An 18,958-nucleotide genomic window follows, 5' to 3' on the forward strand; every position below is an offset into this window, starting at 1 on the left:
CGCGAGTTTGACGTGCTGGACCCACGCACAGCCAATCAGCGGCCCCGGATCGCCCGACGGGGCTGAGAGCGCGAAGCCCGCGTCACTTCCGGCGGATTGTCGGCGTCGGGGAAAGCCCGTGAGGAGGACCGCGGGTGGAAGGGGAGCGGCCCCGTCCTGACCCGGTAACGCGTATGCGTGTGCGGATTGTGTCTCGCGTGTTTATTGCCGTTATGATTATTGTTATTTATTTTTTTAACCAATCGTGTGACGTAGCACACTCAATTTTTGTCCGTGATCGACACTCACTCGTCGCGCCGCTCGGCCATTACAGAGCAACCTGCGTAACTAGGGGAACCGAGGACCCACGTGTGTTGTTATTCCATGGAGACGAAACACTTGTGAGCGGGTCCAGGGAGAACGGGTGTGTTTTGGCTTTTACGGGAAAATTCATTGCCGTTTGGAAAATATGGGGACGGTCATTATAAAATGCAAAAGCTCCTTCTATACAGATAAAAAAAACAAAAACTCATTGTGCCTCCAAGACCCAAAGTTCAGAATGTAAACATTTGCGTCTGACAGTGGGGGTCAGCTGTCACCACACTGTGATTTGACAGCAAAACATCCCATACAAACACACCTGTGCATTAGTTTTACTCACAGCGGCTTTCAACTCCTCACATTCACCACATTTACTCCGCCAGCGCTGGTTTAGTTCGGTCGGGCCATAAGTCGCCCGCAGTCCCACGCCACGCCCGTGTTCCCCGTCTGACAGGGCGTTGTTTACCTCTGCAGGTCACCGACGACATGAAGCAGCTGCCCCCGGACACCGTGAGGCTCCTGTCCAGCTCCCAAGTGATCACCTCGGTAGTCAATGTGGTGAAGGAGCTGCTGGAGAACTCCATAGATGCTGGAGCTTCAAGTGTTGACGTGAAGCTGGTACGGTCCCGCATTCGCATCGTATCAATTTGGGCATTGATGACGGCATTTCAAGCAGCAGGAGTAAGCAATAAATAGGCTTTCACTTGGAGCTGAGATGGAACTAATTGGATTTATTAAGTAGGTGTATTATAAATAGTAGTACGGCCAAAGGGACAGAAACCTGAATAACATGCCCGGGCACTACCGCCATTCAAGTTGTAATAACTGGGGTGTTGGTCACGGAAAATAGATGTTCTGAGATAGATGTGGGTTCCATGAATTTATATTTATTTATATTGTATGTTATGTCCTACTTTTACAAAAGCTCTATTTTCATCACATACGTGTGAACATCTTGATAACATTGGTGTTTTATGTAATCAGACCATATGAACACATCTACACTGTATTATTCCTACCAATGAATCTAATCCCACAACAGCTGTTAGAACCTTTTACTTGTAATAACCTGAGACAGGATTATTTCATGACTGGTGCGGTGATCACAATATGTGCCCAATTAACAAGCCGCCAGCATCAACTTTTAACTAGCGTCCACATTTTAAATGTCACATTGCAGGAGAACTATGGGTTGGACCGCATAGAAGTACGAGACAACGGCCGCGGAATCAAAGCTGCAGACACTCCTGTGATGGCTGTGAGACATTATACCTCAAAAATCTGCAGCCACGATGACCTTGAGCACCTGGAGACCTATGGCTTCCGGGGAGAGGCCCTGGGCTCCATCTGCGCCGTGGCCGAGGTCAGAAGAAGAATTGATTTTAGTCATCTTAGACAAGACAGTCCACTCAGCAGTGAAACTGCTTTCCAAGAAATCCCAAGAGTGCAGCTGGTTTAAATTGAATTCAAAGATGGCTTAAAACGTCTGTTGACGTCCCAGTTTTCTAATATATTGCAATATGGTACTGATCTATTTCTCGATTTCTGTTCCAATAAGGGTGAACTCCCCTCAAATGCTGTGGGAAATGATGCACTGCCGAAACGCAATTGTAAAACAGGCTAGTTGATCATCATTTCATTTTAAGTACCTAATTAGCACATGATACAATACAGTTTGTAATCCCTGTATGCCAACTTCGTAACGCTGTATGTTTATTGTGGTCTACTTATCTTATCTCCCTGCCTTGTTTTATTAACCTATGCTAGGCTTAATATGTACTGGCAATTAAGTCATGTCTTATGGTTGCCTGGCATTGCCAGACCAATTCGCAAATGCATGTTAGTCTGGAATCTCTTAGTTCATTTTCAATTTCCAAGGGGTGTTATCAAAGAGCGCCGACCAAAAAGTCTCTGAACGCAATAGAATACAATTGAATAGACCTACAACCAATTGGAGCAACGAAACATGTGACATAGCACTGAGTGAGTGTGTTGGTAAATTAAACTTATACAATATCTTGTCAGAAGTACGGCAAACGCATCTTTCTTATCAACATAAAGCTTTTTAGAGAAATATACCGTCCAGTTAGTTTAATGCTGTCGCAATAGTGCATTCCACAGACCGTGGAATACATCCATACATCGTGCTACCATAGCAAATTTTACAAAAACAAATGTTTGAATTGAATTGTATGGATTTGATTTCTTGTTTTGTTTTCTTCCAGGTAGTTGTCACCACAAAGACGGAAGACGATGAGATCAGCACCCAGTACTCACTTGACCTCACAGGGAAGGTGGAGTCCCAGAAGCCGTCTCATTTGGGCCAAGGCAAGGAATCTTTTATTACATTAGACAACGCAACCTTAATAAAAGCCACAAAATCAATCAAAAAAGTACACACTACTGTGTGACATAATTTAAAAGCTGGTGACAGTCATCACAGCTTAAGGCAGCCACAGTGTTCACTCAGCAACCATGTAACACTTGTTAAAAAAAAAAACGTATTCAACATTTTATACAACAGTGTTTGCCAAATTGCTGTTCTGAAGTACATTTTGGATAGAATATTTACAAATTTATTTGCCATAACACAACAAATGAGAACTCATAAATGTCGGTGACTTATTAATTATACACCGATCAGCCACAACATTAAGGTGAAGTTGACGTGGAGTGAAGGTGACAGGTGAAATGAATAACATGTCTCATCTTGTTCCAGTGGCACCTGTCAAGGGGTGGGATGTATGAGGCAGCAAGTGAACAGCCAGTTATGGAACTTGATGTGCTGGAAGCAGGAAAAATGGTCAAGTGTAAGGATCTGAGCCACTTTGACAAGGGCCAAATTGTGATGGCTAGACAACTGGGTCAGAGCATCTCCAAAACGACAGGTCTGGTGGGGTGTTCCCGGTGTGCAGTGGTTAGTATCGACCAAAAGTGGTCCAAGGAAGGACAACCGGTGAACCGGTGACAGGGTCTTGGGCACCCATGGGCTCATTGATGCACGTGAGGAGTGAAGTCTAACCCGTCTGGTTCGATCCCACAGAAGATCTACTGTAGCACAAAGTGGTGAAAAATTATGCTGCGGCTACTATGTCAGAACACACTGTGCATCACAGCTTGCTGTACGCTCAGAGTGCCCATGCTGACCCCTGTACACCCCGAAAGCACCTATAATGGGCATGTGAGAAACAGAACTGGACCATGGAGCAATGGAAGAGGTGGCCTGGTCTGGCCTGATCATCTTTCAGCAGGATTATGCGCCTTGCCACACCGCAAAAAGTGTTCAGAATGGTTTGAGGAACATGACAAAAGACTTAAAGGATCTGCTGCTAACGTCTTGGTTCCAGATACCACAGGACACCCACATGTCTTGTGGAGTCCATGCCTCCACGGGTCACGGCTGTTTTGGCGGCATGAGGGGGACCTACACAATATTTGGCAGGTGGTTTTAATGTTGTGGTTGGTCGGTGTGATAACAAATTGAAATTGAAGCCATTTCCTTATTCCATTGTGACATGATGCTAAACCTGCCTGAACCTGAATGACTCCAGAGCTTTGTCGTGACTTCCTCTTTGTGTTCAGAGTTTAATAATGCGTGTCTTCCAGGTGCCACGGTGAGCGTGTTGAAGCTGTTCAAGAATCTTCCTGTGAGACGGCAGTACTATGCCAACACAAAAAAGTGCAAGGAGGAGCTGAAAAAAGTGCAGGACCTACTGGTGGCCTACGCCGTTGTGAAGCCGGGCTTGAGGCTCACACTTACTCATAATAAGGTACGCCAGCACTTATGTATCTGAAACAATCTGAAACTGCTCTGCAGACTTGGTTATGGGGAAGAATTGGTAGTTCCGTTCCGACAGTCATCTCAGCGGTAAAGCTTTCAAATTATTAACGAATTTACTTCTAGAAAACTAGAAAGAAGAACGTCAATGTATAGCCACCCAGAAGAGAGATTGCAGAACTATTTTCCCATTACATTGGGTGAATAAATTCCTTCCTTTTTTATTTGAATGATTTATTTTTTCTTTGTTTCTTTGTTTTTTATTTATTTTTGTATTTTTTATTTTGCTTATAGACTAGTAACTAGATAGCTACCGATAAAAACAAAAAAATTGGAACAAGGTTGAATTAAAAAAAAGGGGGGGGGGGGTTTAGAAAGTGTGTTCTTGGAGTGTAGTTGATACTGTTTCCTTTTTGACAATAAATGTAGTCGAAAATGTCTCTTTACATTTTAATTTATGCGGAGCCTTCGGACGTTATTAAAGTAACCACAAGGTGTCCTCGTTAGTCTACAAATGTCTCCTGCCGCGCCTCTCCAAGCCTATTGAAACAGTCTGAGAGCTCCGTGAATATTTCTAATAACATTTCACATTGGTGTGGTTATGAAACATATGATGTAGATAATAAGATAACATTGTCATGCGTTGTTTGTCGCGCGTATATTGTTTAGTGTGCACACACACCTATGTAGTGATGCTATCTCAACATAGCATCTCCACTTCTCTATTTGGGCTTTATTTCACTTTATTTGCCCAAGAAGACTTTGCAGAAAGTGTAGAGCGCATCAGGTTCTGCTGCATCCTCTGGCAGGCGTTGGTGGCCTTTAACTCCTTAATAATTCTGTGTACAGTAGATAGCCTGTTATTAAAATCCTATTTTTGGAGATGGTTAGGAAATCCCAAGCACCCAAGTAACCATCTGTCAGTCCACCTTTCGAGGCATTTAAAGACCTTTCAGGCTTGAGGCATTTGTTTCTCAAACTAAGCTGTTGACATTTGTTCGCCATGCTACCTGTTGACATTTGTTTAGTGCAACTCGGTGAAGTTTGTGCCATTTAATTCTTACCAAATTAGGGTTTGAAATATGTTTGAATTTGCCCTTTTGGCGTTTTCTGAAACACATTAGACTGCTTTTCATCAGAGGAGCCCAATCAGAAACGGGTCTTAGACACATGGGAATCCACATACAGGTTTGAAAAGACATCACGTCGCAAGGACATATAAGTGACTAAATTCAATAAATACAGACCTTGATGTTGATGTGTCCAGCAGACATTTTAAATGTGCTGACAGGCTGTAAATGTCTCCCCATGGTTACTCTGATGGATCTGTTCAAGTATGGGTTTTACTAGTGGATAGGTTGTAGCAGTGGATGCAACAGAAGTTGATGAGCCCTTTGTATGTCAATATTTCTAGTTTTATTCCTTTAAAATAGATTAATCATCAGCATAGTAGTTAATAACAATAATAATTCTGATCGCTTATGTAATCACCCCCTCACCCCCATGTCTGCATAGCTGCGTGCTGTCCCCATGCACTTCCTCTATGTCTCTCCGACAGTAAAACTTAAATTTGCCTGATTATGATGCCTGAGTAAGCTAACCACACAGCTGCCAACCTAGCGCTCGGGTTCTGTTTCGAGCCGTGTCCAGTTTGTACACAACGAGGGACGAAGCAGATGACAGAATGGACGTCATGGGAAGGGAGTGGTGGGGGTGGGGGGGGTGCAGTCAGGGAGGGGGCACACGACCACCATAGACCCTTCATTGAAATCATGTTCATGCACAGCGGGGCAGGATGGTGCCCCCCACCCCCTCCCCAATTTTGTGCCATCAGCACTCAGTAGCCCCTATCCTGTGTCTCGAACTTTGCTCTTCGGCCTGTGTCGTGTTTCACAGCTTCTCCGAGAACTGTTTACAGGAGCGATCCGTTTACATGTGCCAAATTGCATATTTCATAGCTGGGAGGAGGACTTCTGCAGAATGCATGCTTTCAGAAATCAACACCCAGAGGATATACTAACTGCTGTGCGACTAACGACAAGCCCACCCGTGGGTGTGAAAATATGTGCCCTGCATTTGGTTGCTTTGACATTGACTTATTTGATATTTGACATGTTCATTGAGATTTGACGTTCTATTTTTTTTATGGGACGTTTTCATATTTCATATAATAAGATTCAGGGGACTAAGTGTGTCACACATTTGTAACTATCATCTTTCCTTGTTCATAGCTTGGGTATTTTCTTTTCTTCTAGAATGATGTTGTGTTCTAAAGGTTCTGTTTTGGGGAAAAAAAACCATAATAATTATTCCCTTATATATGATGCTTTCAATGTGCAAAAGTTCTTTGTCAAGCAAGAAGGACATGTATCAACACATTATCATTATTTGTAAAAGTACAACCGTTGTATAATCTTGCTGAAATTCCCTAATCACTGTGGAGTGGTGGCCCAGTTAACCATCTTGACAGGTGGGTATGCAATCTGGTTTGCATGGAGTCATTGAAGTTTTACCGCTTTCTTGTTGTTCCAGGTGGTGGTTTGGCAGAAGGCCAAGGTGGCTGATTACCGAAGTGCCCTCCTAGCTACACTCGGGTCCAGCACAGTTGCCAACCTGCTCCCTTGCCACCATCACCAAGAGCAACCAGAGGTTAGCTAAGGGGAAAAATGCCCACATGACACTCCACTACTTGGCAATTTTCAGTATCAAAATATTTAGAAAATACGTTTGCTCCGTGCCGTCGCACAGACAGAAGGGAAATATTGCTTGAAGGCTCTCCTACATGTTTGTACGAAAGTGACATTGGCCGGGTGATCTCAGAGATACCACTGGTGGTCAAAATTCTGGCCACATAACGCATGAATTCTGTTCTCTCTTGGATCCTCCTCTTCGAGCAAGCAGGTATATCAGATTTTGTATTTACACTCTGTTTTTATTTTCTATGTGCCGTCACTCATGTGACAAAGTCCAACATCCAACAATTCCTGCAGTAAATTCGGGGGGACCGACTAAGACGGCGTGAACTCTTATGGATGAGCGTCGTCAGGAAATAACACGAATATTACATTGCCTGACTTTTAAATACATCTCTCATAGTCCTGCCCAAATTCAGTGCTCCCATAGCCTTTTGCCCCTCATTATGGGACAACTATGGCAGTTGAGCTGCTGAAGACACAGAACTATCCCTCATAGAATGAGAACATGCACGTTATACTTGGCTGTGAGCTAATAACCTCATCATGAACGCCTGGTCTCAAGCCAGCAAATGTGGTCAGTTGGTCGCTTGCCAACTATTTCCTTGACCTTTTCTTGTGTGTTTTTCCCTGATGAGGAGTGAGTGATTTTTCTTACTTAAGCTTTGCTGTGCTGCCCGTAATTGAATTACTGTTTAGCGGTAACTTTCTGCGTGGTCACGGTAGGTGTCATGTGGCTGTTACCTGCCGCAAAGCTCCCAGCTAATCTGGTCTGACAGATATGGAGCAGCCCTTTTCACCCCGTTTCTCTCTCCCCCTTTTCTCTTTGTTGTTGTTATTTTGCTGTAGCGCTTTGGTTCCCGGTTATGAGAACAACCTTTCACCTTTTTCCCCGTACTCCCTGTAGCAATGAAAGAAGCACTTTTCGCTTCTCCGCTCCTGAGGCCAAAGCTTAGCGATCACGGAATCCAGGTTGACAATCTCAGAGGGGCCTCGCGCGGGGAGAGTTGTTGTAAGAGCCATTCCTCAACAGAACAAAATGTGACACTCATTTTTGGCAACGTTACTTCGCACAACTGCGGCCCTTCGGGGCCAAAGGTGCCATTTGTGCTCTCATAAAGTGACCCTAATGAGCAGAAATAGAGGGAAGCATATGTGGCTCAACCTCGCGAAGCAAAGCATTTATTAACTTCATTGGCTTGCATTGCTGCTAATAATGAGCTCCTGGCCATGTGAAACAATTGCGGGGCTTTTCGCCTGGAATCTGTAGAAAATTATAGTTTTCCATAATTCTAGATGAGACTACATTGTTCAGTGTTTTAGGAGTCATTGTTAACCTGTCCAGTTTTCTGTCAAGTCAGCATAGTTCTGTTTTTGCATAAGTAAAGTTCCTCATTTTTTCTGAGGGAATTGTTCCTGGATAACACATGTAAAGGCAAACTGTTTAAGTAAGTGTGTGTGTGTGTGTGTGTGTGTGTGTGTGTGTGTGTGTGTGTGTGTGTGTGTGTGTGTGTGTGTGTGTGTGTGTGTGTGTGTGTGTGTGTGTGTGTGTGTGTGTGTGTGTGTGTGTGTGTGTGTGTGAGATTGAATCTGGAATATTTAAAAGTGGACTGTTTCAACCTTAACTTCTCTTCAAATCTTGCAGCTGAAACACTCCTGCAGCATGTGTTTGCTTGAGAGCCTTTTAGAATATGCAACCAAACCTTAAGTTAGCTAACTTTTGATTGTGATGGTTATATATATATTTTTTTACAATAGGTGCTGTGCAGCAAACTTGTTAAGTGATAAGACCGTTCATCCAATGATGCTTTAAAAGTACTTGCTATTGCCATTGCTGAGTTCCTATCGGCTTGTGCGCAACCACAAATAATGGCCTCATTTATTGCTGCACAGTCAGTGAAGTTGATCAACTATGTCACACTAATTGAATATGTTGTAATGGTAAAGTGTGCGTAATATAAACCCCTATTGTCCAGCTTTCAAAACTTGTAATTAGAGGGTTTGTTCCAGCTCCAATTAGACGCCCCCTCTGCCAGCCAACTGCTGAGCATGTTAATTTTGAAATTGTTTAGCCATGGCATGCTGTGCATTACATTGAGCAGTTTAAGTAAGTTTGTCTTTTCATTTCGGCAACTTTCCTGTCGAATGCCTCCGCAAGCTTTTTTCCAATAACACTGTTTGGCAGCAGAAGTTTTGAATAGTCCCTTAATTGGTTTTGAGGCCATAGTTTATGCAATATTCTTTAAGCATGGTGAAAAAGTACCTGGAGTTGAATGTGTATTTTTTGTGAGATGACTAACATCTGAACATTATGTAATGTAGCTGATTCCATTGTTGTAGTAGTTTTATGTTTAATTGCTGTCACTTCATTATTTTCATTTAGATTTCATTGGATGGCTTTTTCCCCAAGCCTGGGGCGGATTACTGCTCTACAAGCTCAACTGGTCATGAGAAAACATTTCTGTTTGTCAACGACCGGCCTGTCCAGCTAAAAGATATAATGAAGGTACAGTTGTTTTTTTGAACACACAAGTTACATGCTGTGTAATCAGGATTCATTTTCCTTTTATCGAGCTTAACATAACTATGTCCTCTGCTGTCTCCTTACCATGTGCATACTTTCTCCTGATATGATCTGTGGTTGACCATCAGCTGTTGCGTCAGCACTATGCAGCTCAGTATCCTTCAGACTCAGCCCGCAATCGCTTTCCCACCCTCATGTTAAGGATTACCGTCCCAGCCTACTCGGTGGATGTCAATCTAACACCAGACAAGACCCAAGTTCTTCTTCACAACAAGGTGTTTGTTTTTTCCCATAAATTTTTTTTTACTTAATCCTGTTGCTTTCCACCATGCAACCTAAGTTATGTGACTTACCTGATTAAAATAGGAGTGGTAGTGAAATTATAATTGACAAAATAAACAAATAACCTAGCCCAGTCCAAGTGGGGATTTGCATTTCTATCGAGGTTTTGTGTAACAACTATCTAACCCTTTCTACCTGTCACTCAGGAAGCCGTACTGACGGCATTGGAAGCTCTGCTGGTTTCTCTCTACGGCTACCGGCCTCCTACTGAGCCCACAGCTGGGGAGCAAGGCTGCAGTGGTGCGTCTTCCATTAGCCCCAGTGCACTGCTGGCTGAGGCCTCACCGGTGAAAACCAGTAGAAGTTCTGAGAGGGACAACTTCCTGAGCGACAGCCGTGTTGAGGTTCCCGAAGCGGAGCCTAAAGCCTGCGACGCTGTTTTGTTGACGGGGCCGATCAACGGAACATCACTGGACCATCAGACAGCAAACAGTAGCTCGTCTTCGTCCGTAGCCGAGGACTGGATTGTCAACCAGATTCCTGGAGGGATGGAGTCCAACCTCTCCCTGTTTGACGACGACATGGCTCCCAGCGGTCCTGCCGCGGCAGAAACAGATTTAGCCCACCGGTCCCCGGAGAGACGTGTGGACAGCAGTATGTTGGGTGCTGACGCAAGCAAAGTTAAGCTGTCAGCGGAGAGCTGGAGCAGGGGCACCGCTCTGACTGACCCCGCATCCGGAGACCCCCTACAGCCCGTCAGAATCCATCAGCCCTCGAGGCACGGCGATTCAGACTCAGCTGAGGTCAAGGGTCAGCGCAGCCCAAATAAAAAGTTGCTTAACGCGATAACTGAGAAGCGAGCCGCTCTGACGGCCTACGATCTAATCAGCAGCCGTGCAATGAGGGCACCGCTGTCTCCCGCCACCCTGTTCGAGAAGGAGATAAGGGCCGATGTCTTGAGGGAGAAGCCCTCGGCGAGCCTGCAGGATATCACCGCAGCCATTCACGAAAAGTGGAAAAACTTGGGGGAAGAAGAACGCAAGAAGTGAGTTTCCAGGCACTCGCCTTCCAAGCTGTTGTTTCCATGTCCTCGAGGGAGGGAGAGGGGGGAAAGGGGATTGATCTGTCAGTTGCATGCATAAAGCATAGCTTGGAAATCTTATCAATAACAGGTATGTGTATTTACGTAGTAAATAGATCTAAAATGAATTACAATCATCGTATGTACCCAAAATACAAAATATTTTAGACTTAAATTGACATTATTGTCTGTAAGTCGGTACCTTTTTTATGTTTAATGTGCAAAATGCCATACCAGCCTCCTGTGACAGCTTGTTCAATTTGTCACAGCAAGAAAAATGACATTGATTACATTTCCTTCCATGTCTGGACATAATACCTAGCCACTGCATCGTTCTTCCCCACTCTTAGAAAATAAAGTACAATAGGGGCACAAAGGCTTGTGTCATTCATAGCATGTGTACAAGTAATTTTGTATCTCTGGTGAAATATTGCAACCATATAGCTCACTGGTACAAAAATGTCACAAACTTGGCCTTGACAGGATAGTGTTGGCTTAAGATACAGTACAGTACGTTATCTTCTCAGAGTGTTAAGTGAGCTCTCTTTATTTTTACTCTCAAGCAATTTATTCACTTATGTGTTGGACAGAGTATTTATGAAGTCCTATGAGCGAGCAGAAGAGCGCAGTGCCATGTACAGGCTGTTCTTTACATTTTCTATCAAATCCAGATATCAAATGGTGGATCTTGTCACGCAGTCATTAGTAACTTATAACAAAATCCAGATGCACGTGAACATGCCAGTAAAAGAAAGTACACACTGTGCTATCTTCTGATCTCTATTCACTGAGCTACCCAGCTGCCATTATGGAATAACACTATTACACCGCACTGAAAGCACTTCAACCCAATTATGTTAGATTACTGTGTACCAATTTGGAGTAATTGTAAGGGTGGAAAATGTGTATCAGCAGTATTCATGGCCTTATATAAGGTATGGACGCGCGTATGGAAAAAGACATCTGTTTAGAATCCTGCTTTGAGTCGCCTTGCTGTTTTAAACGTGAAATAAGACGCGTCAAATATTTGGCTCCTTTCACCGCCACTGTTAAGTGGCACACCACTTCCAGAAGTCGTACGTACAGCAGTTTGTGAAACAGGTCAGTTGATTAATGAGGTGCCAACGTGTGAGCTGTAATGCTTACCATGGAATATCCGCAGAAGAACAAGTTGGCAATTAATTTGCCCAGAAATGTATCATGTCCCAGCACCTTTTGTAGCTTCTTATGCAGAAAGTAGGTTGCTGACAAGTTGCCCCTGTTTGTGTTGCCCCTGTTTCTGTGTATACTCTTGGGGACTTTACAGCAATGTAGTTTAGCATTGCAACTTGAATTAACAGTAAAAGTAATTCCACATAGGATGAGCTGTTGCTATCAATGATTAATGAGTCGATAAAACCCTGCAGGTATGAGGAGAAGTCCAAAAAGCACCTGGAGTGCCATGACCAACGGAGAATGCTGGCCTCAACCAAGGTAGAGAGGCATTCTAGCACTGGACTCCCGCAGAGCCGCCCGCAGGGCCTGAAACGCAAGGCCCCGCTCTCCAACCAGCAACTGCTGGACCAGCTCTTCTCAACCCAGCCCCAGAAGAAGACGCTGAAAAGCCCCGAAGCGAGGCCCTCGCGCCCCCTCCCCTTCAGCGTGGCTGCCCTCAGGCTGGGGCTTTGTCGCCTCTCATCCCAGAGTGGCCCAGCGGGCGCGGCACCGCAGGGGCCCCAGCTTGTAAACCGACTGGCCTCTCAGAGCGCCTGGGTCGTTTTATGTGGACGAAAGCTCACGTTGTTAAATCCATTTCGGGTGGAGGAGGCCTTGCTGTTTAAGAGACTCCTAGAGAATAATATACTTCCAGCAGTGAGTCTGCAGAACCCTATACAGTTAACAGATGGGTAACGTATCACTTGCTTCTCACCTACCAGCAAAATGCCACTCCTGACAGTCTTGTTCCCAGTTTTAATCCTCACGATCATTCTGTTTCTTCAGCATGTGTGGGGCTTTGCTTACATGTTTAGATCAGAGGTGGAAAGTAAAAAGTAACTACTTTTTGATGTTATTCCCCAAGATACAGGAATTCTCAGCATCTGCTTATCCCTCTCTTTTGTTCCAGTCTTCTAGGGGGAAGTGAATATGTTGAGGCATTGTGCAACATGAAGAAGGGCATTCCTGAAATGAACGGAGGAGTCTTCTTCTCTGATCCCAGGCTTGTGTCAAATGGGTTCAAAATCAAATGTACTCAAGGTAAATGAATAGGACACAAAAGGCAAAATGTAACATTTGGACACGTGTTGCTGCGTTTTTTTTAAAGAAGTTTGAAACTGTCCTAAATTCCATTTTACAAATTGACACAAATTTATAAATATATATGCAGGTATGTATGTGTGTGTGTGTATACACAGTGTATATATTTATGTATGTGTCAATTTGTAAAATTGAATTTAAGACGAATTTAAGCGGTGACTCCCGCTGTGTGTGTGTGTGTGTGTGTGTGTGTGTGTGTGTGTGTGTGTGTGTGTGTGTGTGTGTGTGTGTGTGTGTGTGTGTGTGTGTGTGTGTGTGTGTGTGTATTAGGGCTTAAAAGGTCAGTAAATAGTCTCAAAATCAGAATTCCGATTTTATTTTATTTTTTATCTGATGTTGAATGATGAATATATATATATTTTAATGACATATTTTATAAAAAAGGAATACATTTTATTGTTCTGTTATTTACCCGTTACACCTGGGAAAATAACTACTCCTGAGAGAAAACAGGCTTTTTTTTTTTTTTTTTTTTCCTTTCATTTTCTCGATTCATGCTGCTTAAAGGTCTCCTGGATTGTCCAATTTTACATAACAAAGGTTGGAGCCACTGGCCATCATTAATGTCATAGTTCACCAATCATTTAGAAATGTCAAACAAAGTCTCGAGCAGCCGGATTACAGTCAATTATTTCTGACAGAATTGCTGCGTCAGTATTGGATTAGTTGTGGAAACGACAAAACATCCCATTTTCTCCTGTAGTCTGGCGACCGCGCTAAACAACGAACAGTGAATGATGAACTTTTTGACAATTCCTCCCTTGTTGATTGCGATGGAAAAACTGAATTTGAAACACATTTCATGCGTCTCAATTCGTAGACAATGCTGACTAGATTATGTGGAGCATCTATTTTTCCACGCCGTTTCACTTTGCTGTTCCGTGGCGTGGTTAACAGTTATCAAGCGGTTCCACCAAACGTCCTCGGGCTTCTGAACTGAGCAGCCGTTTGTCCTATCGGTGGTTTGTCATCATGATCAGGCCGTAACACACAGCTGCAGATGATAATAGCAGTAGTACTGGAGTTGACGCGTACGATGAGGTAAGATATGTTAACACTTTATAGATCCCGGGGGGGAATTCAGGCGTTCGACGGACATGCATGACTCGATGATGCACGGTTTGCTAATTTGTTTGTGTGAAACTCATTTTGATCAGTCACTTAAAGGTCCCTTATTTTTCCAACTTTTTTTTGAACGTTTCGCAGTCTGCAGTCCAATACTTTTATTACATTTTTTCAAAACATACCAAATGCCATCATTTATTTTTAAATGGTTATGCATTATTTCCCTACAAGCCAGGTGCAGCACAGTTCTGCACATCTCCATTTTGACCCGCTATTTGACCGAGAGTGAAAGGAGAGCCACACACATCTTCTGCCGAGTTTCTCACCGGGTGAGAGGAAATGAGTAATATTCAGGGTTCCCACGATCATGAAATTCCTGGAAAAGTTATGTAATTAGAAAAAACATTTTCCAGGCCTGGAAATGGTTTGGAATTAACAGAGTGTTTCGGAAAAGTTTTGAATATACACTGTTTTTTAGCTATGGTTTAAAATCCCAAAACATGTCCAACATTATGCAAAATACTTGTATTACTAATTTTGAATGTAGAGCACAGGCTGCGTGAACGTTAAAACTTGACTAGTATCACGTGATACACTTTGGTGTATGCAGCTCGTTGGCGGCGGGAATGTCTAACGAGCGACTACAGTCAGCAAGCTCTAGTAGTTTGCTTATCCGCAAAAATGCCTGGGAAGTGCATGTTTAATTATGTATGGCAAATATAATACATGGCTCCAGAGAGAGAGCTGGACCCTAGCCGCTCTGCGGCAAAACTTTTGAGGTTGGCAACATACCCCGTCTACCAGCATGGCAAGCATTGGTATAGCTGCGAGGTATAGCTTCAACCGAGCCTCAACCGACGCATCGCTGCATACGGTGATCTGCTATCAACTGAAGTGATGTGGGCACTGAGGTGTCCACTGACAGTGGAATAGCGGCCAAATTTAGTTGCGAAACCTCCGAAATCAGAATGAAGAACCTCGTATAGCTATCAACGGACGGGCCTAATGTAAATTGGAGTGTTTTTCGATTTACTTCAGTCCAAGCTTTTCCAAATCAACAAATCTCTGCTGAAAATCGGGTGGTGCGGACTGCGCTTTCTCGATAATGCATTCCGGGATGGATGCAGGGCAAGCGGATGGGGGGTGGACCATGGACCTTACCCTCTCCATGCTGTATTTGCTCTTTAAAAACAGCCCTGCGCGCAGAGAATACTTCATGAAAGTAACAGGCTGCAACACACCCATGCATAAATTCCGCCAGCACCGATGGGTTGAAAATGTGAATGTTTGTTTGCGAGAGAGGGGGAGAAAGACGGATGCTGTGGCGTCAAGCGATAAACTACGTCGCTGCAGTCTCCAGAGGAAGAATTACCGGAGCCAAAGATCAAATCTTTCCAGGAGGTCAAGAAAGCCTGTGCAGATGCACTTTTTCCAGTGAGGACATCAATATTCCAGAGCATAGCCAGGCAAGTGTGGGGAGGGGTTTTCTGTGAATAAAGAAGTTGAAGTGGAGAATCTGAAGGAACATTCTTTGGTGACACGGAGACTCATCATTGACCACATCCGGGCAGTTGGGGGAGTGTGTGAGGGTCGGACCACAAAAGAACCGCTCCCATCGGCTGCAGGTGCAAGGCAGAGGTATTGCGCCTACCTCGACGAGCAAAAGAGAGAGAGTAGTAGAAAGACTCTTGCTATGAGACCCCTAGCACACCTGCCTTCATCGCAAAGTCCAACAGCCTCCAACGTTCAGCCAAAGGAAAGAAAACGAGTCTGCCGGACGTTGAAAAGAAAATTGGTGAGAAACCAAAAGAAATGAAAGACTGAGAGTCCCCACTTAGTAGGCACAGTTTAGTACTTTTAATTGCCATAGTTAATTGCTGTAAATAAAGAGGAGCATTGCCCATCTCTATTTGGACAGAATGTCCATGGGAATGACCTGAAGCATTGACTGCTGTTTATCTGTGTGCTCCTGTACCAGACAAATGAGGCAATTTCAATAATTTAGTGCATCATTTGACCCATCAGGAAGTTAGATTATTTTGATAAGTTTGATTATTAAGTTTATTTATGTATTTTATTTTTTTATTTACAAAATATATTTATTTATAATTTATTTATTTTATTGAGCCGTTATTTAAGGAGGGGGAGCCTACCCTTAATGTGCAGCACAGTACTTAAAGGCAAAAATAATTGCTATATTCTATATTCTGATTAATACTTCAAATTTGAAGCAGCGATTGATTGTCTGATTATGTTTGTCTCAAGGAATTAAATATGATCTGTTACCTCTTCAATGTTTTTCCTTTCTTGAGCATTCAAATTATGTCGCACTTGGTTATCGGTAAGAAAGATCTGTATCCTCTCAAAGGGGCGGTGGCTATTTGGAACATATTGAAAATATTAGCCTGTATTTTTTATTTTTATTTTTTAACAACTTTTCCGCTTTTAAAGGACTGTTCATACAATAAATTACACTTGTGTTTACCAAGGCAAACCAACAGGAAAAAAAACTGTCATTTAAAACTTCTATGAATCAATACTTTTGAATTGATAAATGCGGCAAATGATGACATTCACTTAGGCCAATGCACGATTAGTGAAAATAAAAGAGTGTGGGTGCCATAATGAGGCTCTTACTCCGGTGCACTATGCCCTAGGGTAGTTGGGGTCGCAAAAATGTGGCACGTAATGGGAATGGAATTCTCTGCGTCTTCTGTATGTGTAGATGCAAGTTCAAGTTCAAGTTCATATTCCATGCAACATGTTTGCTACGCTGCCTGTCTTAGGTCATGCCACACTGGAGTGAGAGCCTCATTATTGTGCCTACCTATTTTAAAATACTTAAAGAAAGTCACGGAAATGGGGTTAAATATTATGGACACATTTTGAAAGTTCATTGGTAAAAATGTGTGGGAACCCTGAATACCTAAAAAAGTAATCAGATGTGGAATTTAACCTTTACTTAAAAGCCCACCATGTGTATTTTTCCAACATGTTACCCTTTTCAATGGTATTATATTGAAATATTATCAAATCAACCATACAGCTATTGCAGTGTACTATTATTTTGCATCTAAAGTGCATCATTTTCAGGGGAACTTGTTAAAAGTCTACTTCAATAATTGGAGCTTTAAAGAACTTTTTTTTTGTACAGCTTGGGTATATGAACACTTATGGTAGTCTGGGTATGGTATTAAGTATGGTATTAACTGCGGCTTTGATGATGAAAATAGTCTCAAAACAGGATAAATCTGGTTGGAATTTGTTCATTATGCAGGGTAACAATGGACACAATGGATCTCTTTGCCAGATAATTGTCTGGTAAAGTGTTTTTTGGTGATAACTGTCGGTTCGTCTTCAAAGACCACACAAAGACCTCTTGTTGGTTGTTTTGGTGCTGTTTGTGTCACCTCAGTTGACTTTGGCGTTAGGCCACACTCCGTAGTGTCGCAGTACGAACATAACCCAGTGTGCAGGTGAGGGATAGTTGCCCTTTAGGAAATTGTAAGAATGTCAAGTTGCTGTTGCCAACCTCAGTGGGTTCGGTGTGAATGAAACCGGAGCGAGCGATATGGTTTCATTGCACCATCATACACGTTTTCCTCTACATTTTTGCAAGAATTACGTTTTTTTTAAATGTAGGGTTTTGTCTTATGGTAAAAATATTTAAAGAAAACAAGGTTTATTGAGGGTGATCATTGGTATAGCGTGGACACGTTTCACCTTAAAAAATAATAAAAGTGCCACAAAACCAATAAATTGTGTAGAGAATGAAAATTGCAGTTTCTGAATTTATGTTGACAGTATTGTCATGGCAAATTTAGTTAACACAACAATGAAGACCATGTTAAAAAAAAGGGTGGGGGGGTGGGCGCTAAGCACTAAAGCATTCAGAATCACCGGTGCATAAAACTAAACACAAAAAACAGGGCAGATCCTTTTTTAAATAACTGTCGAAATAAATGTATCCAAAGTCGTATTTCAGATATCTGAGTGGTGTGTTATTTGTAGTAACTCCTCACCAAGTCAGACTCCCTCTCTACAGGGAGCTTCCTCTCCAGCCGTCTCAGGGCTTGTAATAGTCATTTAACACTCCATTTGGCCCTTCGCTTGTTTGACTTGGTCCCCAGTCCGGGCATAAACCACAATATTTATTTATTATTCTTTCCTGGAGATAGTACGAGTGTCCCGAGTATATTAATCCTTGTTTTCTGCTTGTTTTGGACAGGCGCCCCGTCAGCCGAGAGACATCTGGAAGTGACGGCGATGGCAGACTGCGTGCCTTTCCTCGGCGCGGAGGACCTCAGGGAGATCCTGGCCGCTGTTCTGCGCGGGAAGGCGAGGAGCGTGCGGGAGAGCCGTCCGCTCAAAGTCACAAACTACCTTCAGGTGAGAGACGCTGACCCGAAGCGGTGACTCAAAAACGACCATTCCCGTTTCAGATATCGATCTTTTGGCGTGGCCGTTAACGTATCCCCCCCCCCCCCCCCCCCCCAAAAAAAGGGCGAAGCCGTGCGCCTCGCCCGCCAGCTGCCCACCGACATGGCCAGAGAGGACGTGGAGGAGACCATTCTGCGGATGACTGGGCAGCTGGGCGACGCCTGCCGGACCTGTATCCACGGACGGCCGTTTCTCCACCAGCTGTGCAACATCCCTGAAACAGACCAGGAAGCTAAGGCTCTGCTCCCGCCCCTAGAGCTATAACCAAAAGTTCAGACGCATCCACCCAAAATGTAAAATAACTGTATATAATGATGTAACGGCAGTTATGTATCTTGTTGTCAAACTATGCCAGCTGAATTCAAAATCAGCTGTTGTGTGAACCGTCTTCAACGGCAAATTAAATGGTATTTTCGGATTTCACTTTGAATGTTTTTAACGTGCTTTCTAACGTTTAGTTAAGGGCGTACAAAATGAGATTTTGACTCGAGATTCGAGGT

General features: G+C 43.4%; 1 protein-coding gene across 1 annotated transcript; it reads left to right on the top strand.

Annotated features, from left to right (window-relative positions):
- The first annotated feature begins 108 nt into the window (after positions 1 to 108).
- On the top strand, positions 109 to 18,742 carry pms1 (PMS1 homolog 1, mismatch repair system component). The gene is made up of 13 exons (XM_080018903.1): positions 109 to 164; positions 775 to 918; positions 1,481 to 1,663; positions 2,526 to 2,628; positions 3,907 to 4,070; positions 6,611 to 6,727; positions 9,155 to 9,277; positions 9,424 to 9,570; positions 9,784 to 10,622; positions 12,065 to 12,544; positions 12,763 to 12,893; positions 18,247 to 18,407; positions 18,522 to 18,742. Exons 2-13 carry the CDS (start codon positions 787 to 789, stop codon positions 18,720 to 18,722), a joined length of 2,781 nt encoding a protein of 926 aa, XP_079875029.1. The 5' UTR covers positions 109 to 164; positions 775 to 786; the 3' UTR covers positions 18,723 to 18,742.
- The last annotated feature ends 216 nt before the right edge of the window (positions 18,743 to 18,958 follow it).

The sequence above is a fragment of the Zeus faber genome (genome assembly GCF_960531495.2).
Source record: "Zeus faber genome assembly, chromosome: 18".
In the NCBI taxonomy this organism is placed as follows: domain Eukaryota; kingdom Metazoa; phylum Chordata; class Actinopteri; order Zeiformes; family Zeidae; genus Zeus; species Zeus faber.

Excerpts from the sequence above, each read along its gene's own strand:
- pms1 (XM_080018903.1), top strand. The coding sequence starts at position 787 with ATGAAGCAGCTGCCCCCGGACACCGTGAGGCTCCTGTCCAGCTCCCAA. Across the intron at positions 919-1,480 it reads CAAGTGTTGACGTGAAGCTG|GAGAACTATGGGTTGGACCG; the intron begins GTACGGTCCCGC and ends GTCACATTGCAG. Across the intron at positions 2,629-3,906 it reads GCCGTCTCATTTGGGCCAAG|GTGCCACGGTGAGCGTGTTG; the intron begins GCAAGGAATCTT and ends CGTGTCTTCCAG.